At 40.9% G+C, this 22,196-nt stretch overlaps 1 protein-coding gene and 1 pseudogene across 2 annotated transcripts in view; both read left to right on the forward strand.

Annotated features, from left to right (window-relative positions):
- The first annotated feature begins 7,071 nt into the window (after positions 1-7,071).
- On the forward strand, positions 7,072-8,878 carry LOC309634276 (10 kDa heat shock protein, mitochondrial pseudogene; annotated as a pseudogene). Its single transcript has one exon. The product of its transcript is annotated as a 10 kDa heat shock protein, mitochondrial pseudogene (transcript).
- A 1,862-nt stretch (positions 8,879-10,740) lies between these two features.
- The window catches only part of TMEM38B (transmembrane protein 38B), a 70,540-nt gene continuing 59,084 nt past the window's right edge, over positions 10,741-22,196 (forward strand). Inside the window, exon 1 of the mRNA XM_082404188.1 lies at positions 10,741-10,990. Within this exon, the coding sequence (XP_082260314.1) occupies positions 10,879-10,990 (112 nt within the window). The 5' untranslated portion in view covers positions 10,741-10,878. The remainder of the gene's footprint in view (positions 10,991-22,196) is intronic.

The raw sequence follows: 22,196 nt of genomic DNA on the forward strand, positions 1-22,196 counted from the left end.
TGAAAAATCAGCTGATAACCTCATGGGGATTCCTTTGTATGTTATTTTTTGTTTTTCCCTTGCTTCTTTTAACATTTTTTCTTTGAATTTAATTTTTGTTAGTTTGATAAATATATGTCTTGGTGTGTTTTTCCCAGGGTTTATCTTGTATGGGACTCTCTCTGCTTCCTGGACTTGGGTGACTATTTCCTTTCCCATGTTAGGAAAGTTTTCAACTATAATCTCTTCAAATATTTTCTCAGACCCTTTCTTTTTCTCTTCTTCTTCTGGGACCCCTATAATTTGAATGTTGGTGTGTTTAGTGTTGTCCCAGAGGTCTCTTAGATTGTCTTCAATTCTTTTGATTCTTTTTTCTTTATCCTGCTCCTCGGCATTTATTTCCACCATTTTGTCTTTCAGCTCACTTATTCGTTTTTCTGCCTCAGTTATTCTGTTATTGATTCCTTCTAGTGAATTTTTCATTTCAGTTATTCTGTTGTTCATCTCTGTTTGTTTGTTCTTTTTTTTTTTTTTTAATTTTTATTTATTTATTTTTATTTACTTATGGCTGTGTCGGGTCTTCGTTTCTGTGCAAGGGCTTTCTCTAGTTGCGGCAAGTGGGGGCCACTCTTCATCGCGGTGCGTGGGCCTCTCATTATCGCGGCCTCTCTTGTTGCAGAGCACGGGCTCCAGACGCGCAGGCTCAGTAGTTGTGGCTCACGGGCCCAGTTGCTCCGCGGCATGTGGGATCTTCCCAGACCAGAGCTCGAACCCGTGTCCCCTGCATTGGCAGGCAGATTCTCAACCACTGCGCCACCAGGGAAGCCCTGTTTGTTCTTTAGTTCTTCTAGATCTTTGTTAAAATTTCTTGTATTTTCTCAATCTGTGCCTCCATTCTATTTCCAAGATTCTGGATCATCTTTACTATCATTATTCTGAATTCTTTTTCAGGTAGATTGCCTATTTCCTCTCCATTTATTTGGTTTTATAGGTTTTTACCTTGCTCCTTCATCTGTGACATATTTTTTTGCCATCTCATTTTTTTTTTTTTTAATGAGTGGGATTGTGTTCCTGTCTTACTGCTTGTTTGGCCTGAGGCTTCCAACACTGGAGTTTGTAGGCTGTTGGGTAGAGCTGGCTCTTGGTGCTGAGATGTGGACCTCTGTGAGAACTCACTCTGATAAATATTCCCTGCGGTCTGAGGTTCTCTGTGAGTCCAGTGGTTCCGGTACAGAGCTCCCACCACAGTAGCTTTGGCTCAACCGCCTGCTTGTGAACCAAGGTCTCACAAGCCGCGTGGGGTGACAAAAAGAAAAAAAAAGAGAGAACAATAACAAAGTAAAAAATAAAATTAGACAAGGAAACTAACAGATATGTTAGAAAGAATATAAAAATAAAAATATAGATGAATCAACAACCTGAAGGTACAACAGTACCACAGTAGTAAAAAAGAAGATGGGGGAAAAGAGAAAAAAAGAAAAAAAAGGGGGGAAAGGCCTTGGCTGTGGAGGGCAGGGCCTAAGCAAGGGTGAGGTTTGGGCTGTGGGTGGGGCCCATGATTAGGACCCACAGGGCTGGAAAATGTCCTGGGGGCCGTGGGGGTGGGGCTTAGGCTCAAGGAACAGAAGGGGCCCAGGCGTGCCCCTCACCCCTGGTCTCAGAGGATGGGGGACCTCACCTGGGAGCCCAGCAGGCTTCCTGGGCTCATGTGGGGGGGGGCAAACGCCCTCCTCTCCTCTCCTGCTACTCTGGTCTGGAGGGCCCCTCTCGCCTGCCTCTCCTGAACTCCCCTCGGCTTCCTTCCTATGCCCCCAGGACCAATGTGTGTGTGTGGGGGAACTTGGAGGGCAGGGGACTGGCCTGGGAGCTCAGCAGGCTCCCCAGGCCCGAGTGGGTGGGGCAAATGCCATCCGCTTCTCTCCCACTCCTCCCAGATGGCTCCTCCCTCCTGCCTCTCCTGATCTCCCTGGCCTCCCTCCTATCCCTCCAAGGACCCACAAGGCCTGGAGGGGCCTTGGAGGGCAGGGCACCAGCCTGGGAGCTCAGCAGGCTCCCTGGGCCCGAGTGGGTGGGGCAAACTTCCTCCGCTTCTCTCCTACTCCTCCCAGAGGGCCCCTTCTGCCTTCCTCTCCTGATCTCCCCGGCCTCAGGGGCGCTGATCCTGTCTGGCCTCCACTTCTCCTCCGCCCTGTGTTGCCCCGTGTCCTACCGGTTCACTTGGGGGTTCCTCCCGTCTCTTTGGGTGTCAGGGTCTCCCACCAGCGGCTGACAGGTGCCCTAGTGGTGGGGAGACGCTAACTCGGTGTCTTCCCACACTGCCATCTTCTGCGTCCTTTTTCTATTGCACACTGATCATTCTGTTCATTATTTAGGTCAATGCACTAGAACACAAATTTGAATGCTTTTATGTGGTAGGTATTTTCCATGAAATTAGGTCCAGATTGAATTCTATTCATAAGAGAAAATTAAAGTACTTATTATGTTGGGTAAGTAAATTCTGAGTAATAATCACTGACATTGATGGGATTTCTATGCGCTAGGCACTGTTCTTTACACATCTTAACATATTTAATCCTCACAAAACTCCATGAGGTCCAGTATATTATATTCACCATTTTAGAGATGAGAAAACTGAGGCATGGAGAAACTTGCAGAAGGTAATTCATGGAGCAAGGGCCAGAGCCAGGATTTGATGCAGGACATCTGGCTTTAGCAACGGCACTCTTAACCACTATGTCTCTAAAATTAGTGTAATCTCTAAACTTTAGAAGTTAAGAAAGCACTAGGAAAGGAACTTCTAAGTTCCTTTTAAGAGATCTGAATATCACAGGAGAAGAGTCATAACTAAAATTTATCAAGCAGGCACCATGTGTCAGGCACTGTGCCAAGCAATTCATACGTATGCTCTCTGAATTGTTTTTTCCTCAGGTCCTGCTTATCTGTCAGGTCAGGTTTTTTTGTTTGTTTCCCTTAAAAAATTTTTTTGACACTTTTCAAAGGTTACACACCACTTATAGTTATTACAAAATATTGGTCATATTCCCCGTGTTGTACAGTATATCCTAGCAGCCTATCTTACACCCAGTAGTTTGTACCTCTCACTTCCTCACCCTTATATTGCCCCTCCCCTGACTGGTAACCACTAGTTTGTTCTCTACATCTGTGATACGCTCTGTTAACTTTGAAAACGACACTGTGAAGTAAGTACTATTCTTCCTAGGTTAAAGATGAAGACACAGGCTTATAGAGATTTAGCAGCTGCTTTCTATAAGGTTACACAATAAGTAGAATGTCTGACTCTAGAGACCGTGCATTCTGTTACCACTAGTGTACACCACCTCCCAAGATGAGAAAGTTTCTCAAATGAACTCCTTGGTATAAAGTCAAAAATATAATTTGATATGTTGCTCTGGCTGGCTAAGCCTAACAGAGAGGTAGCTGAAGAGGTGGAGGGAAAGACTTTGCTGTTATGATCTGATGGGCCCCAGCTGAAAGATGAGATACATATTTATTGAGTGAATGAACATTATAAATAACCTGATGGTGCAGCTGACTATAGTGGAGATAGGAAAAGCTTTCTGCAGGGTTCTCAAGCTGGATTTCCAGTTTGGTGAACTGTTCGGAGGGGAAAAAATAGATTTCCATGGTTAAGCACTTTGAGAAATTATCCCATTCTAAAATAATTATAATGCCTATAAGAAGTTGGACTAATATTAAAAATATTCTCTTTAGCTTTTTTAAGCTAAAGAAATATTACTATTTTTGTATGTAAAACTGTAAGAATACTTGGCTTCATAGATAATAAATACTAAGAGATTTTTATATTTTAGAGACTTTACATCTTCCACGACTTACACAGGTTTATAGACATTGAAGGAACATACAGTGATTGATGCAGTCCCTGGAATATATGTTGTATCTATAGACACACATACAATTCCACTAATTGAACACTGACTTTAAAAAAATAGACGCAGGAGATAGGTAATGTAGATACATTCTGTATGAAGTCTGGACAACTTAGTGCTCAAGCAATGGAGTATGTATTTATTGTCAGTTGTCATATATGGACTTTACATTGCAGTGATTTCCCTCCGTGATTGTTATGGGTCAGAACCCACCTGCAACTGCATCTGACCTCTCTATTTGTACTTATGGAGCTCACTGTTATTTGGACATATTTATGAACCTCTAGGTAGGTAAGATTCCTTTTGTTTGCCCAAACATCAGGTGCACATTGTCTTCTTGCTGCTAATGTTTTGGTTTATTCAACTCATCTACATAGATCACTGATATTTTGTGAGTTCCTAGCCTTAGCTACATGAATTTTCTTTTAAACCTCACTCATCGACCTTGTTTTTTAAATTTCTTTCCTTTGCCTGTCTTTTGGTGTAACAAGATGTTAATTGGGATTATCTTGGAATTCCAGGTAGAGCTCCAAAGACAAAAGATGTTACCTTCGCACTGTAAAGAGAGGAGCTAGGCTGTCTAAGTGGGACTTAATTAAAGATAACAACTAGTCCAGAGAACTTCACTCCCAACAGCCCAAGAAATCAAAAATTTTAAAGGAAATTCACAGAAGGGAATTCAAAAGGTTAGAGTGCTTTTTCTACTCCTCTCTGTATGAGGAAGGCGATGCTTCTCTTCCCCAAGCCAATTCAGACTCTATTTGAATAGACAAAGGATTATTTTTTTCTCACATAGCAGTAAGTCTGAGAGAGCTGATACCTTCAGTTATCTGCTATTTTCTTGACCCTTCTCCCATGGTCACAGGGCATGCCCCAGCTCAAGGCAGAAAAAAAGGAGAAGGGCCCATCTCAAGGGCATAGTCACTTTAATAAGAGAAGCCCCATTGTTTTCATCCTTCTATTTGTCTATTCTTTTACCAATCCCACACTGTCTTGATTACTGTAGATGTACAGTAAGTCTTAAGACTGAGTTGTATCAGTCCTTCAACTTTGTTCTTCTTCATTTAGTTTTCGGAAGCGTGTCAAACAGATTTCTTCATTTTCATTTGCCCATATTCTAACACATGGCCACCGCTTGCTGAGAGGCTGGAGAAAAACATATTTAATGTTTTAACTCAACATGCAGAGTTGGATATGCCTTTTTGGTTAGCCATCTGATGGTATCTGCAGTTCCTGACAACTGCAGGTGTCAGGAAACCTTGCTATGCAGAGGTCCATGGCATCATTGTGGAGCCCGCAAATGTACCCCATGAATGAGTCAGCACTGGGAGCCTGCTATAAAGAAGAATATCGATAGCAAAAAGAAAAACAAAAACCATAACAAACCCCTGTGAACTAGAAGGCCTTTTGTTCCTTTTCTATAATTCCCCTACCTACTACCTTGACCCTGGAGGACACAGATGGTGGAAGAGGCAGAAGAGGAGGAAAGGGTGAAAGACCACCCCATGCCTCTTTCCCCCACTGCAAGGCTCTGAGCCAGGCAGACCTGAGCTGATGGAGTGGGAAAAGCTCTGAATTAGATGCAACACTGACATTTTAATTGGATTGGACTTTTAATATTTTAGTATCTTAAATGATGAGGAAGTAATGGGATCTGCTGAGATAAAGTTGAAGGATGGGAAGGGGAGATCTGACATAGGATCATAGTTGGGGGCTTTGTCTGGTGGATGATAGATCCACTTCCTGACTGTGCCCCACTGATTTCAGCCTCTTCAACAAACTGGTTATGCTGGAAACTACAGACTCCTTTAATCCTGGCTGTTGACCCACAGTCCTTACTCCTAATAGGTCTTTCTGGCTCTCATCCAGTAGCCTTTTCATTGCTGTGGGGATGCTGGATCTGTCAGTAAAAGGCAACTTTAGGAGAACATTTTGGGTTGTGTGGGACCAGAGAAAGCCCAGTAGGGAGATTGTAACATGATAATAACAAATCCTGGTCTGTCACTGCCTGCCTTTGTGATCTCTCTCTAGCTCTGAGTTTCCTACTCTGAAACAAATGGTCTAAAGAAAATGATTGTAATAGATACCTCTTGTGATGGCTGTGTGGCTCCCTCCATTCTCAGACATTGCCTCTGATACCTAGGGATGTGACCCAGCATCCCTCCAGAGCTGATCAACAAGGAGAGGACATCTGTCCCAGGCCAGGGCAGGCTATCTTTCCTGGCAGTACTGAATAGGGGGACACAGAGACTGAACAATATTAACATTGACTGTCATTAGTAACTGAGGGTAGCCCACATCTACCTACTGCTGCTGGCCTCAGAAATGCCCAACTTCTTGCTCTTTTGGGGGATTGATGGCTGATTCCCTGGTAGCCTTTCAGTAAATCCGTCACTTTGCTGAAGCCGCCCTGAACTGTTTTATATGACTTGCAATCCATGTTACTTTTTTTAAAGGGTCCATTCAACTTCCACAATTCTCTTATTCTTTGATTTAATGGTACCTGTTACTCTTGAACAGAGATGAATTATAACTTTGAGTGCTAGTAACCATAGACACCTGGCAACTATGGCACCAGTGGGTGACTGCAGTTTTGGAAGTCTTTATACTGATGAGCACTAGAGATATTCCTTTTCATAACATCAGATATTTTAAGCAGGTAAATTTGTACTTGTTACACATGGAGAATATTTTTAGTTTAATAGTTCATATTAGAGGTATAAGTGATGTTTACAGAAAAAGATTTTAGTTTCCAGTGCAAGAAATAAGTGAGCCAAGTTATATTTTTCAAGTCACCATATAAGTGTGTATTATTAGATACACAGAGTCTAAAGAGTTGAGTTTATAATTGAATTGGTTTATCACTTAAATCTCACGTGCCAGGATCTCACTGTACTGATTGAATTCAGGACAATTGGTGCTCTTTAGTTAATCCTCCTTGATAATGCTGACCATTAAAAAAATAGAAATTAAATTTAACATTTTGTCTTAAATGTCATATTTTACTACACTATAACTGGAAAGGGCATAGTTATCAAATCCCTATGAAAATAACTTTAGAATGAAAATCCCTAACCAGAATACTAAAGTTTAGAAGTGTAATTGGCTCCTCTAATATGAAACTTCCTCATCATGGACTCTTCATGGTTTTTAAAACGTTATTGACTTCCCAAAGTGAAAGGCAGTATTGCAGAGAAGAAATAGCTAGGATTACCTTTGTGGTACTGGGTTTTGGGATGTTGCCAACTTGATCCAAGGGAAGGATGATCAAGCTGAGACCAAGAAGGGTTATGTAGAATTAACTTGATGATTAATATTAGATGCATAACCATAATGTTTGTACAAATAGAGGAACATATTGCCAAAAAATTTATTCATTTATAAAGTAGTTCTGAACTAGGGGCGATTCCCCCCCCCCCAAGACAAAAATGTCTGGAGACATTTTTGGTTGTCACAATTGGTGTGTGTGTGCGCGTGCTACTGGCATCTAGTGGGTAGAGGCCAGGGATGCTGTTAAACATCCCATAACACACCCCATAAGACAACTAAGAATTGTTCAGCCCAAAATGTCAATAGCATTGAGGTTGAAAAACCTGGTTTATAACAATTATTTTCACATGTTTTTGTACTCAAAATGCTTCAAATATGTTTAGTCAAAATTCTTTTCCATTTCCGGAAGGGGGGCTAAGGGTAAGTATTTTCACCTGGGCCCGCGGCCTAGAAAAGCCTAGAAAAACCTCCTCTTTTCTTCCGCCTGCCGGTCCGCGAGTCAGTGGCCTGCGCGGAGCCCAGGAAACGAATCATGGCGCGCGCTGGTGCGGCCGCCTCCTTCCGCGGGGAGGGGCCGGGGGCGAGGGCGCTGGGAGGTCTTTTCTCGAGTTCACGTGGCCGGAGGTTCAGACTTCGGATCTCTCTTTTGCGGCGGCGGCCAAACAGCAAGAGTACGAACTGCGGCAACCGGAGCCATGGCAGGACAGGCATTTAGAAAGTTTCTTCCCGTATTTGACCAAGTATTAGTTGAAAGAAGTGCAGGCGAAACTGTAACCAAAGGAGGCATTATGCTTCCAGAAAAATCACAAGGAAAAGTATTGCAAGCAACGGTAGTAGCTGTTAGATCAGGCTCTAAAGGAAAGGGTGGAGAGATTCAACCAGTTAGTGTGAAAGTTGGAGATAAAGTTCTTCTCCCAAAATATGGAGGCACCAAAGTAGTTCTAGACGACAAGGATTATTTCTTACTTAGAGATGGTGACATTCTTGGAAACTACGTAGACTAAAATAAGTCTATTGAAATGGCATCACGTGAAGCTGCCACTGAAGTTCTGAAATCTTTCATCATGTAAATAATTTCCCTGTTTCTTTTATAATAAAGTAATGATATCCAAAATTTACTTTATAAATAAATAAATTTATATCCAAATAAAGTAATGATATATTTTATTTTGATATAAAAACAAAAAAACCCTCTTTTCCAGATATTCATACAGTTAGACCACTTTTGCTTTCTAATAGATAAGCAGTACTTTATAATTTGATTTGTTTTATCTGCAATAATTATGTAACTTTGTAAACTGCTTCCAAAAGTCAGGGCAGGTTTTAATTTTCGCACATAATTTCCCCAAATCTTGCCTCTCCCTGTTATCAATTCAAAGCCTTCCCTCATTTTATTGCCCACTTGCTTCTGTTTGGCCCATTTCTTTAGACTAAATAACTGAAGCACTGACCAGAAGCAAATATAGTGAGCACAGTTAACGTTTAGATAGAACTTGTCTTTTTGTGAGGTGATATCATTTCCCTTAGATGAAAAAAAAGGTATTCTTTAGGCTCTAGGCAGATGGGGATCCAGCTTATTTTCACAGTTTGGAAATGAAACAAATTTCAGATTACTCGTAGAGTCTGAGATGATTAATTCTCTTCTGTTGGAATTAATATGTTTATGGAAAGCAAAATATTTGATTTATCTTTTTTAAAAAAAATTCTGATGCTTTTCACTATTGCCAGTTATACCCCAGAATGATACTGGCATAGACATATGATTTAGAGATGTTATAGTATTTTTTTTTTAAGTCCAAGGACAAAACACATATTTTGTGGAGTCTAATTAAAGACTTTAAAACTGTAAAATCTTTTGGGAAATAACATCCAAGTTCTGCCCCTAAATTCAGAAAGCTAAAGAAATGTATAAAAATTATGAAAGAACAAACTGAAACATCAAAGTATAAATATTCACAGCAGTTGCTTTTTTTTCTTTAGTTTGGCTAGAGGTCTAAAAGCCTTTCTCTAATAAGAGGTGCTTGCTTAGAAAACCACATATGAAAAGTATCTTAGCAACTCTATTCTTTCTTGATAAGTAGTGAAATGTAGAGATTTACTACAATTTTCCCCACATTTTGAACACTTAGGGTTTAGGGCAGGGCCTCTGATATCCAGCAAAATGCCTGGTACATAGCAAAAAGCACTTGTTAAACTAATTAAAACGAACAGACAAATATTCAGATAAAAAAAATCAGTGCAAGTCTGCAGTTCTTGCTCCCACGCGGCTCTTACCTATCTAGCAGCTCATTATGTTATTTCCAGTTTCCTGGTGTCCGCATGATCTGTTGACACATCAAATAAAAAATGTGCCAAACTAAACTTGTTTTTTCTACCCAAGTCTGCTCCTCATTCTTGTTTCCTATTTCTCTGAATGTAACCATAATTCTCCTACTCACCCATTCCCCACATCCTTTTTTGACAGGTTGAGGTGACACCCAGCCTATTCTGGTTCTATTGCATCTTTCCCCATCCAGTTCCCTGCTCCTAGTGTCCTCAGCCTCCACTACATTTTGTTTGGAACTGTGAATATCCTCCATTTTCGCCTGTCTTTAGTCTCTTTTTACCAAACTTTCCTAATCTTGTTGCTTGATTGCAACCCTCCCTCCCACCTCACCCCCCCCCCCCCCCACCGCAAAAAAAAGAAAAGCGCAGTTTAGCATAATGGTTGAGAGACTGGATTCTGGCTCGGATTTGTCTGAGCATAAAATGTAGTGATCAAGAGCTTAGACTCTGGGGCCAAACCACTTGGTTTATGGTCTGCCATTCAAGGACTTCTTTTCTGAGCTAATTTCTCACTTCGTAGTCCAGCCAAAGTACTTCCCTCCATCTTTCCCTTAGCTTTTAGAGGCTAGTTTGCCTTACCACTTCCCTGAAATAGCCTTCCTCTCCTTGGAACTTGCCCTATCACTGCACCTATACTTATTATTACCCGCTTTGTAATCTCCCTTGGGAAAACACGTTTCTTGAGGGCAGGATATTATCATATTATTTTTTATATCTCCAATAGGTCACGGTGTGATTTGCATACTGTGGTTCCTCGAGAAATGTTAGGTGAATGAAATCAATTCACAGAAATAAATCCGGCTCTGAGCGTCTCCCCTTGTGGACTGCGTTTATCCAAAATCATAAAACTTTACACTAAAAAACGGTGAATAAAATGTATGTAAATTAAACCTTTGAAAAAGCCGACTTAAAATTTTTTCTTGAGGATCCCAGAGAGTCCTGAAGACTTTTATGGGTTTCATGTATCAATACTTAGCATATTAGAAATAACTGAGAAACATTTAAAATAGTTCTTTATGTATTCCTTCTAAAAATAATAAATGCATTAAATGTTAAGAGAAATAATGCATATTCATTATATATGTTGTATTCATCTGACCATTCTCCGCGTCTTGCACAACTCCCAGCACGCAGAAGACGCTAGACTCTTACCAGGAGAACAAGATCCCGCCCTCCTCACCCCGCCCAGCGGCCAACCGCCCGCGCGCCCGAGGCTCCTGGGACACGCGGCCCGCCCCCTCCGCGCGCCGGCGCCAGGTGCCAAGGCGCACGCGCAGAACTCCGAGAGGCCCAGCCGAAGAGCGGGCGGCTGCGGCCGTCCCTTCCCCCTCCCCTCGTCGCGCACGCAGGGAACTCGTCGCCGCGGCTGCTTCGGCTGCGGCGGTCGGTCGTCGCGATGGACAGTCTGTGGAATGAGCTGACCCTTGCCTTTTCTCGTACTTCCATGTTTCCCTTTTTTGACATCGCCCACTACCTGGTGTCGGTGATGGCACTGAAGCATCAGCCGGGTGAGTGCGGGGCGCCGAGGACCGGCCCCCTCGGGATGCCCCTCACCGCGAGGACGGCCTGAGCGGGGTAGCGGCCGAGCTGCCCCCCCGCCCGGAGTCCTATAGTCGAGCTGGAGGGGCGCCGAGAGGTGGCCCGTCCGACCCCTCGAGCACAGGTGGGGAAAATGAGGCCCGGGCGGTCCTCGCCAAAGGAGGCGCGGGGTTGGGGGGAGTGCGGGGGCGCCCCACCGCCGCGGGCGGGACTCCCGGGACAGGTGACAGGGCGGCCGCAGCCGCTTTTGGGAGCCCAGGACTGCCCGCGTCCGCCCAGGGGTTGCACCGTCTCCCGGCGGTGCCACCAGTTGCTTGGAAGGTATTTTAAAATGACCTGGGAACAAAGCTTCCGGAGACAGCACGTCTGACTTCGTCGCTTGGGGTAGTGAATGGTTCTGGACGGCTCTCCGGTTTTGAAAGTTGGTTAAACACTGAAATAAAGAGCCTCAAGTAGGCACCTCCAAGTTCCCCTTAACGCAGAGGTCTCCCACCTTGTTTAGCATGTTAGACAATGATTGCTAAGAGGAGTGGATTCCCATTTTGGGTCATATGAGTGACGTTGTACAAGAAAAGCCATTTGGCATAGCTTCCCTTCTTTGTACAGTGGGGATGTGGTCTTAATACAGAGTTTTGAGTTCTTTCAAGTATGCATACAAGGAGCAATATTTGTTTTTTCTTGTATTTTACATTCAGGATATATTTGCTCCTGTTGCTTTACTTTTGCCGTTATTCTACCTGCCTTTTCATTTTATGCTTTCTTCCTTTTCTGAGGTCAGGCATTTTCTTTGCCTTACTTTCTCTGTGTTCATGCTGCCTTTAATCTGCCTTGTCCTACAGTCAATGAGTGAGGGATTGAGGATGATGCTGTACCGCTTATGGTCTGTTTTTTTCGGTTTTTTTGTTTTCTTTAAAACCCTTGGACCTCAGAAATATTTTTCATTTAAATTGAAATTTGTAGCTCACCCTAAATCATTGTTTGGTAGCAGTTTTGACCTAGATAAGGGGAATAGTAGAGTATTAAATCGGGACAGATAATCTGCATAAGAGCCTGCTTCCTTGATTTAAAGTAAGTACATTTTATTATTATGCCATATTCAGTATTTGGTATTTTCTTGTATAGCTTAAATCAGAGGTTCTCAAAGTGTGGTCCAGGAGCCCCTGGGATTCCTGACACTTCCAACTCAAAATTATTTTCATAATAATATGCAGATGTCATCTTTTTCACACTCATTTTCTCACAAGTATACAGTGGAGTTTTCCAGAGGCCACATGACCTGCCGTACTGTAACAGGTTGAATGCAGAAGCAGATATGAGAATCCATCTGTTTTCTATTTGAAGCAGACATGAAAGAGATTTACTAAAAAAGTGTGAGTTTTCTCACCAAATATTTTTTGCTTTGGAAAATAGTTATTTTTCATGAAGAATATATTATTTGTTAATTTAGTGCATTTATTATTTAAAAAATGAATACCTAAAGAACTATTCAAAAATTGTCTCGTTTATAATTTCTAATAAGCTAAATATTGATAACCCACATAAAGAAAAGCTTTTTAGGGGGTCTTCAAGAATTTTGTTTTGGAGTCAGCCTTTTTAAAGGTTTAATTTACCTGTATTATATTCACCCTTTTTAATATAAAGTTCTATGATTTTGGACAAACACATACAGTCTTGTAACTACCACCACAATCAAGATAGAAAACAGTTTCATCACCCATCCCAGACTCCCTCCTGCCCCTTTGTAGTCAGCCCTCCCGAAGCCCATGGCAACCATTCATCTGCTCACTAATTTTGGGGGGTGCAGAGGAGTCCTGAGACCAAAAACCTTGAGAACCATTGGACTAATTGGACGCTAGTACAGTATTACACATGGTGTAAAAATATTATATTCCAGTACCAGTACTTGTAAACATGTAAAAATTATAGAATTCACACAAAAGAGTGAACCTGCTTTTACCAGAATTGTGTTAGACTGTCCTTCCACAGTATTGGCTGTTATCAGTCCTAAATAATCTTGTCATTCTGATGATCAGAAAACATAGTTTTCATTTGCATCTGTCGTAGTTACTAATGTTTACTGGCCATTTGTATTTACACGTATGTAAATGTATTGAGTTGATCATATTGTTTTTCCTATTTAAAATGTAATACATTTAAAAAAATGAATTATCCTTACATTTTTGGAATAAACTGTTTGATGTATTAGTTTAATTCATTAGGGATTTTCATTTGCCAATACTTATATAAAACTTTACTTAACTGGCAACTTTTTTCTGTTCCCCAGGGACTGATTCTTTAGAACACAGACCTGTAGTACAATAAAACCACAATTCATCTATGTACTGCTACCTGGGTTCTTCTTATCCTTATCTCCTCAAGCATGTTACTCCTTGAGACTCTTGACTTTTGGAATGTACTCTATCACTGCCAGTACCTCACTCCCCACTTTCTATAGTTTACATCTTATGGCTTACAGACTATGCCTAGATCTAGACTACTGAGGGCAAGTGGGTAAAGGGGATTAACTCTTTCTATCTGTGGTGTTGATAAGGATGGCATCTTTTTTTGTGTTTGGTTTAGGTTGCAGGCCTTCAAATCCAAGGAAAGATGATTGTCCCCCCTACCCCCTCTCTTTTCCATGTGACTTGCGCTTCATAAGTGAAACCATCAGGGGGTATTTTTAAAATTTTTTATTTATTTTAAAATTTTTATTGCAGTATGGTTGCTTTATAATGTTGTGTTAGCCTCCACTGCACAACAAAGTGAATCAGCCATACACATACAGATATCCCCTCCCATTTAGATTACCACAGCATCAGGGGGTATTTAATATGTTGGATTCTTTTTTATTTCTTAGTTTACTTCCATTTGCCTCATACTTAACCTTAGTTCCTCCTGAGCTCTGGCATCTGATTGTCTATAGCTTTTAGTTTTGGCTAGTAGTGTAGGGTTTTTTTTTGTTTGTTTTTTCTATTTTCATGGGCATTTTATTAGGAAGTTGGAAAATGCTGCTTTGGGAATTGTTGGTCAGAAACCATTTCAACAGAATGTTTATGTCGTCAGTTGTAATCTCTCTTACATTTTTAATCTGTGTTCTCTGTTTTTTTCTTATTTAAATGTTCATTAAAATAAACACATTTCTTTAATCCTACATTCATATCCGATTGCTATTTTCTGTAAGACATCCTGAAAATTTAATCTACAATGATCTCCACTTGATTTTTACACACAAAATCTATTAATTTACTCTTAATTCTCTGACTGCTATTTTGCTAACTTCCCTCAAATCATATGTAGTTCAATTAAGCAAATATTCACTGTAGTAGGTACTATATTAGATGTTGAGGATACCAAGATGAAAGTTACTGTTATAGCTCTAAAAGAATTCAACTGTGCTGTTGTCACTGTCATCTCCTCTGCCTCCCCCTCCTCATCCTCCTCCTCTTTCTCTTTCCTTGCAGTGTCACATAAGGTTGCACTACCTTTTTTATACAATAATAATATTCATTCATTTCAGATACATGCAGAACATTTCAGTGTCTTAATTCTAATCCCCATACATCTCTTTAGGTAGGTGTTATTGAACAGATTTTACAGATGAGTAGTCTTACAGGAATAAAATAACCTTACTTAAGTCACATAGTTTAGTAAATTATGGAGCTAGTTCTTGGGCTAATTTCAAAGTTCTCAACTATTCTGTGCTCTCTCTTTGCAGATACATTTAATGTTCCAGGTTTCTCAATATTTAGCAATTTCTCAATAAGTTGTCATTTGACATCATTATTTTCTCCCATGATTTCAGTCATTTGCACATCACTACTCAGTTTCTCATTTGTTTTCAGGAATTAAATCCAGGAATAAAGTTTGTCATTGTTCCTTCCTCTAATCTGTGGGAGATGAAAAGATTAATAAAACAAGAATTTATCAGTTCTGGGGATTCTGGGAAGGTGGCAGCATACTTTTGCTATCTTTATGAATTCCGACGTGAACACATACAAAAAAGTGCAAAAGTAATCGTAAATGTATAGTTCAATGAATTTTCAGAATGAGCGCAACTATGTTAGTCAACATCCAGGTAAAAATAGAACAACTATGATACCCCCAAACCCCCCTTTGTTATAGCATGCTTTTAAAAGAGCAGATTCTGGCCAGTGTGGGGAGGAAAAGGATGTCTCAGAAATGACAGTCCATAATTTACTTATGTGAGTACACAGAATCTTACTTAAATATCTTTAATATATATATTTTAACATCTTTATTGGAGTATAACTGCTTTACAATGTTGTGTTAGTTTCTGCTCTATAACAAAGTGAATCAGCTATACATATACATATATCCCCATATCCCCTCCTTCTTGAGTCTCCATCTCACCCTCCCTATCCCACCCCTGTAGGTGGTCACAAAGCACCGAGCTGATCTCCCTGTGCTATGCGGCTGCTTCCCGCTAGCTATCTATTTTACATTTGGTAGTGTATGTATGTCCATGCCACTCTCTCACTTCGTCCCAGTTTACCCTTCCCCCTCCCTGTGTACTCAAGTCCATTCTCTATGTCTGCGTCTTTATTCCTGTCCTGCCGCTAGGTTCCTCAGAAACATTTTTTTTTTTTTAGATTCCATATATATGTGTTAGGATACAGTATTTGTTTTTCTCTTTCTGACTTACTTCACTCTGTATGACAGACTCTAGGTCCATCCACCTCACTACAAATACCTCAATTTCGTTTCATTTTATGGCTGAGTAATATTCCATTGTATACATGTGCCAAATCTTCTTTATCCATTCATCTGTCAATGGACACTTAGGTTGCTTCCATGTCCTGGCTATTGTAAATAGTGCTGCAGTGAACATTATGGTACATGACTCTTTTTGAATTATGGTTTTCTCAGGGTATATGCCCAGGAGTGGGACTGCTGGGTCGTATGGTAGTTCTATTTTTAGTTTTTTAAGGAACCTCCATACTGTCCTCCATAGTGGCTGTATCAATTTACATTCCCACCAACAGTGCAGGAGGGTTCCCTTTTCTCCACACCCTCTCTAGCAGTTATTGTTTATAGATTTTTTGATGATGGCCATTCTGACAGGTGTGAGGTGATACCTCATTGTAGTTTTGATTTGCATTTCTCTAATGATTAGTGATGTTGAGCATCCTTTCATGTGTTTGTTGGCAATCTGTGTATCTTCTTTGGAGAAATGTCTGTTTAGGTCTTCTGCCCATTTTTGGATTGGGTTGTTTGTTTTTTTTGATACTGAGCTGCATGAGCTGCTTGTATATTTTGGAGATTAATCCTTTGTCGGCTGCTTCATTTGCAAATATTTTGTCCTATTCTGAGGGTTGTCTTTTCATCTTGTTTATGGTTTCCGTTGCTGCGCAAAAGCTTTTAAGTTTCATTAGGTCCCATTTGTTTATTTTTGTTTTATTTCCATTTCTCTAGGAGGTGGGTCAAAAAGGATCTTGCTGTGATTTATGTCGTAGAGTGTTCTACCTATGTTTTCCTATAAGAGTTTGATAGTGTCTGGCCTTACATTTAGGTCTTTAATGCGTTAAGAGTTTATTTTTGTGTATGGTGTTAGGGAGTGTTCTAATTTTATTCTTTTACATGTAGCTGTCCAGTTTTCCCAGCACCACTTATTGAAGAGGCTGTCTTTTCTCCATTGTATATTCTTACCTCCTTTATCAAAGACAAGGTGACCATATGTGTGTGGGTTTATCTCTGGGCTTTCTATCCTGTTCCATTGATATATATTTCTGTTTTGGTACCAGTACCATACTGTCTTGATTACTGTAGCTTTGTAGTGTAGTCTGAAGTCAGGGAGCCCAGTTCCTCCAGCTCTGTTTTTCTTTCTCAAGATTGCTTTAGCTATTCAGGGTCTTTTTGTTTCCATACAAATTGTGAAATTTTTTGTTCTAGTTCGGTGAAAAATGCCACAGGTAGTTTGATAAGGACTGCGTTGAATCTATAGATTGCTTTAGGTAGTATAGTCATTTTCACAATGTTGATTCTTCCAATCCAAGAATATGGTATATCTCTCCATCTGTTGGTATCATCTTTAATTCCTTTCATCAGTGTCTCATAGTTTTCTGCATACAGGTCTTTTGTCTCCTTAGGTAGGTTTATTCCTAGGTATTTTACTCTTTTTGTTGCAGTGGTAAATCGGAGTGTTTCCTTAATTTCTCTCTCAGATTTTTCGTCATTAGTGTATAGGAATGCAAGAGATTTCTGTGCATTCATTTTGTATACTGCTATTTTACCAAATTCATTGATTAGCTCTAGTAGTCTTCTGGTAGCATCTTTAGGATTCTCTATGTATAGTATCATGTCATCTGCAAACAGTGACAGTTTTACTTCTTCTTTTCCAATTTGGATTCCTTTTCTTTCTTTTTCTTCTCTGGTTGCTGTGGCTACAACTTCCAGAGAGTGGGCAACCTTATCTTGTTCCTGACCTTAGTGGCAATGGTTTTAGTTTTTCACCATTGAGAACGATGTTGGCTGTGGGTTTGTCATATATGGCCTTTATTATGCTGAGGTAAGTTCCCTCTATGCCTACTTTCTGGAGCGTTTTTATCATAAATGGGTGTTGAATTTTGTTGAAAGCTTTTTCTGCATCTATTGAGATGATCATATGATATTCTCGTTCAGTTTGTTAATATGGTGTATCACATTGATTGATTTGCCTATATTGAAGAATCCGTGCATTCCTGGGATAAACCCCACTTGATCATGGTGTATGATGCTTTTAATGTGCTGTTGAATTCTGTTTGCTAGTATTTTGTTGAGGATTTTTGCATCTATGTTCATCAGTGATATTGGCCTGTAGTTTTCTTTTTTTGTGACATCTTTGTCTGGTTTTGGTATCAGGTGATGCTGGCCTCGTAGGATGCATTTGGGAGTGTTCCTCCATCTGCTATATTTTGGAAGAGTTTGAGAAGGATAGGTGTTAGCTCTTCTCTAAATGTTGATAGAATTCGCCTGTGAAGCCATCTAGTCCTGGACTTTTGTTTGTTGGAAGAGTTTTAATCACAGTTTCAATTTCAGTGCTTGTGATTGGTCTGTTTATATTTTCTATTCCTTCCTGATTCAGTCTCGGAAAGTTGTGCTTTTCTAAGAGTTTGTCCATTTCTTCCAGGTGGTCCATTTTATTGGCATATAGTTGCTTGTAGTAATCTCTCATGGTCCTTTGTATTTCTGCAGTGTCAGTTGTTACTTCTCCTTTTTCATTTGTAATTCTGTTGATTTGAGCCTTTTCCCTTTTTTTCTTGATGAGTCTGGCTAATGGTTTATCAATTTTGCTTATCTTCTCAAAAAACCAGCTTTTAGTCTTATTGGTCTTTGCTATTGTGTCCTTCAATTCTTTTTTATTTATATCTCATCTGGTTTTTATGATTTCTTTCCTTCTGCTAATATTTTTGTTGTTGTTCTTCTTTCTCTAATTGCTTTAGGTGTAAGGTTTGATTGTTCATTTGAGATGTTTCTTGTTTCTTGAGGTAAGATTGTTTTGCTATAATCTTTCCTCTTAGAACTGCTTTTGCTGCATCCCATAGGTCTTGGGTCGTCGTATTTCCATTGTCATTTGTTTCTAGGTTTTTTTAATTTCGTCTTTGGTTTCTTCAGTGGTCCCTTGGTTATTAAGTAGTGTATTGTTTAGCCTCCATGTGTTTGTATTTTTTACAGGTTTTTTCCTGTAATTGATATCTAGTCTCATAGCGTTGCGGTCGCAAAACATACTTGATACGATTTGAATTTTCTTAAGTTTACCAAGGCTTGATTTGTGACCCAAGATATGATCTATTCTGCAGAATGTTCCATGAGCACTTGAGAAGAAAGTGTATTCTGTTATTTTTGGATGGAATGTCCTATAAATATCAATTAAGTCCATCTCATTTAATGTGTCATTTAAAGCTTGCATTTCCTTATTTATTTTCATTTTGGATGATCTGTCCATTGGTGAAAGTGGGGTGTTAAAGTCCCCTACTATTATTGTGTTACTGTTCATTTCCCCTTTTATGGTTGTTAACATTTGCCGTATATATTGAGGTGCTCCTATGTTGGGTGCATAAGCATTTACAATTGTTATATGTTCTTCTTGGATTGATCCCTTGGTCATTATGTAGTCTCTTTCTTTGCCTGTTGTAATAGTCTTTATTTTAAAGTCTATTTTATCTGGTATGAGTACTGCTACTCCAGCTTTCTTTTGATTTCCATTTGCATGGAATATCTTTCTCCATCCTCTCACTTTCAGTCTGTATGTGTCCCTAGGTCTGAAGTGGGTCTCTTGTAGACAGCATATATATGGGTCTTGTTTTTGTATCCATTCAGCCAGTCTGTGTCTTTTGGTTGGAGCATTTAATCCGTTTACATTTAGGGTAATTATCGATATGTATGTTCCTATTACTGTTTTCTTAATTGTTTCGGGTTTGTTATTGTAGGTCTTTTCCTTCCCTTGTGTTTCCTGCGTAGAGAACTTCCTTTAGCATTTGTTGTAAAGCTGGTTTGGTGGTGCTGAACTCTCTTAGCTTTTGCTTGTCTGTAAAGGTTTTAATTTCTCCATTGAATCTGAATGAGATCCTTGCTGGGTAGAGTAATCTTGGTTGTAGGTTTTTCCCTTTCATCACTTTAAATATGTCCTGCTACTCCCTTCTGGCTTGCAGAGTTTCTGCTGAAAGATCAGCTGTTAACCTTATGGGGATTCCCTTGTACGTTATTTGTTGCTTTTCCCATGCTGCTTTTAATATCTTTTCTTTGAATGTAATTTTTGATAGTTTGATTAATATGTCTATTGGTGTGTTTCTCCTTGGATTTGTCCCCTAGGGGACTCTACACTTCCTTGGCTTGATTGACTATTTCCTTTCCCATATTAGGGAAGTTTTCAACTATTATCTCTTGAAATATTTTCTCAGACTCTTTTTCTCTTCTTCTAATGGGAGCCCTATAATTCAAATGTTGGTGCGTTGAATGTTGTCCCAGAGATCTCTGAGACTGTCCTCAATTCTTTTCATTCTTTTTTCTTTATTCTGCTCTCTGGTAGTTATTTCCACTTTTTTATCTTCCAGGTCACTTATCCGTTCTTCTGCCTCAGTTATTCTGTTATTGATTCCTTCTAGAGCATTTTAAATTTCATTTATTGTGTTGTTCATCATTGTTTGTTTGCTCTTTAGTTCTTCTAGTTCTTTGTCAAACGTATCTCGTATTTTCTCCATTCTATTTCCAAGATTTTGGTTCATATTTACTATCATTACTTTGAATTCTTTTTCAGGTAGACTGCCTATGTCGTCTTCATTTGTTTGGTCTGCTTGGTTTTTACTTTGCTTCTTCATCTGCTGAGTATTTCTCTGTCTTCTCAGTTTGCTTAACTTACTGTGTTTGGGGTCTCCCTTTTGCAGGCTGCTGGTTCGTAGTTCCTGTTGTTTTTGGTGTCTGCCCCCAGTGGGTAAGGTTGGTTCAGTGAGTTGTGTAGTTTTCCTGGTGGAGGGGACTGGTGCCTGTGTTCTGGTGGATGAGGCTGGATCTTGTCTTTCTGGTGGGCAGGACTGTGTCTGGTATTGTGTTTTGGGGTGTCTGTGAACTTATGATTTTAGGCAGCCTCTCTGCTAATGAGTAGGGTTGTATTCTTGTCTTGTTAGTTGTTTGGCATGGGATGTCCAGCACTGGAGCTTGCTGGTCGTTGAGAGGAGCAGGGTCATAGCGTTGAGATGGAGATCTCTTGGAGAGCTCTCGCTGATTGATATTACATGGGTCCAGGAGGTCTTGGTGGTCTAACGTCCTGAACTCTGCTCTCCCACCTCAGAGGCTCAGGCCTGACACCTGGCTGGAGCACCAAGACCCTGTCTGCTACCCAGCTCAGAAGAGAAGGGAGAAAAAAAAGGAAAGAAAAAATAAATAAATAAAATAAATGTAGTTATTAAAATTAAAAATAAAAATAAATAATAAAAAAAAGAGAGCAAGCAAACCAGTAAACAAATCCACCAATGATAAGAAGCACTAAAAACTATACTATGATAAACGTAGGAATAAGTAACCAGGGTGTTGCATTCAGCAAACCTGAAGTCTACAGTTGATCGCAAAGTCCACTGCCTCAGTTTTGGGATGATTCATTGTCTATTCAGGTATTCCACAATGCAGGGTACATCTAGTTGATTGTGGAGATTTAATCTGCTGCTCCTGAGAGATTTCCCTTTCTCTTCTTTGTTTGCACAGCTCCTGGGGTTCAGCTTTGGATTTGGCCCCACCTCTGCATGTAGGTCGCCCTCTGGCGTCTGTTATTCGCCCAGACAGGACGGGGTTAAAGAAGCAGCTGATTAGGGAGCTCTGGCTCACTCAGCCCGGGGGTCGGGAGGGGTACAGAATGCGGGGTGAGCCTGCGGCAGCAGAGGCTAGCATGACGTTGCAACAGCCTGAGGCACCGTGTGTTCTCCCAGGGAAGTTGCCTCTGGATCTTGGAACCCTGGCAGTGGTGGGCCGCACAGGCTCCCAGAGGGGAGGTGTGGATAGTGGCCTGTGCTTGCACACAGGCTTCTTGGTGGCTGCAGAAGCAGGCTTAGCATTTCATGCCTGTCTCTGGTGTCCATGCTGATAGCTGCGGCTTGCGCCTGTTTCTGAAGCTTGTTTAGGTGGTGTTCTGAATCTCCTCTCCTCGCACACCCCGAAACAATGGTCTCTTGCCTCTTAGGCAGTTCCAGACTTTTTCCCGGACTCCCTCCCGGCTAGTTGTGGCACACTAGCCCCCTTCAGGCTGTGTTCACTCAGCCAACCCCAGTCCTCTCCCTGGGATCTGACCTCCGAAGCCTGAGCCTCAGCTCCCAGCCCCCACCCGTCCTGGTGGGTGAGCAGACAAGACTCTCGGGCTGGTGAGTGCTGGTCTGCACCGATCCTCTGTGCGGGAATCTCTCCGCTTTGCCCTCCGCACCCCTGTTGCTGCTCTGTCTTCCGTGGCTCTGAGACTTCCCCCTCCCACCCACTCCCCATCTCCGCCAGTGAAGGGGCTTCTAGTGTGTGGAAACTTTTCCTCCTTCACAGCTCCCTCCCTGAGTTGCAGGTCCTATCTCTATTCTTTTGTCTCTGTTTTTTCTTTTTTCTTTTACCCTACCCAGGCAGGTGGGGAGTTTCTTGCCTTTTGGGAAGTCTGAGGTCTTCTGCCAGCGTTCAGTTGGTGTTCTGTAGGAATTGTTCCACACGTAC

This window comes from Balaenoptera borealis, assembly GCF_965194805.1.
Source record: "Balaenoptera borealis genome assembly, chromosome: 8".
NCBI classification, from domain to species: domain Eukaryota; kingdom Metazoa; phylum Chordata; class Mammalia; order Artiodactyla; family Balaenopteridae; genus Balaenoptera; species Balaenoptera borealis.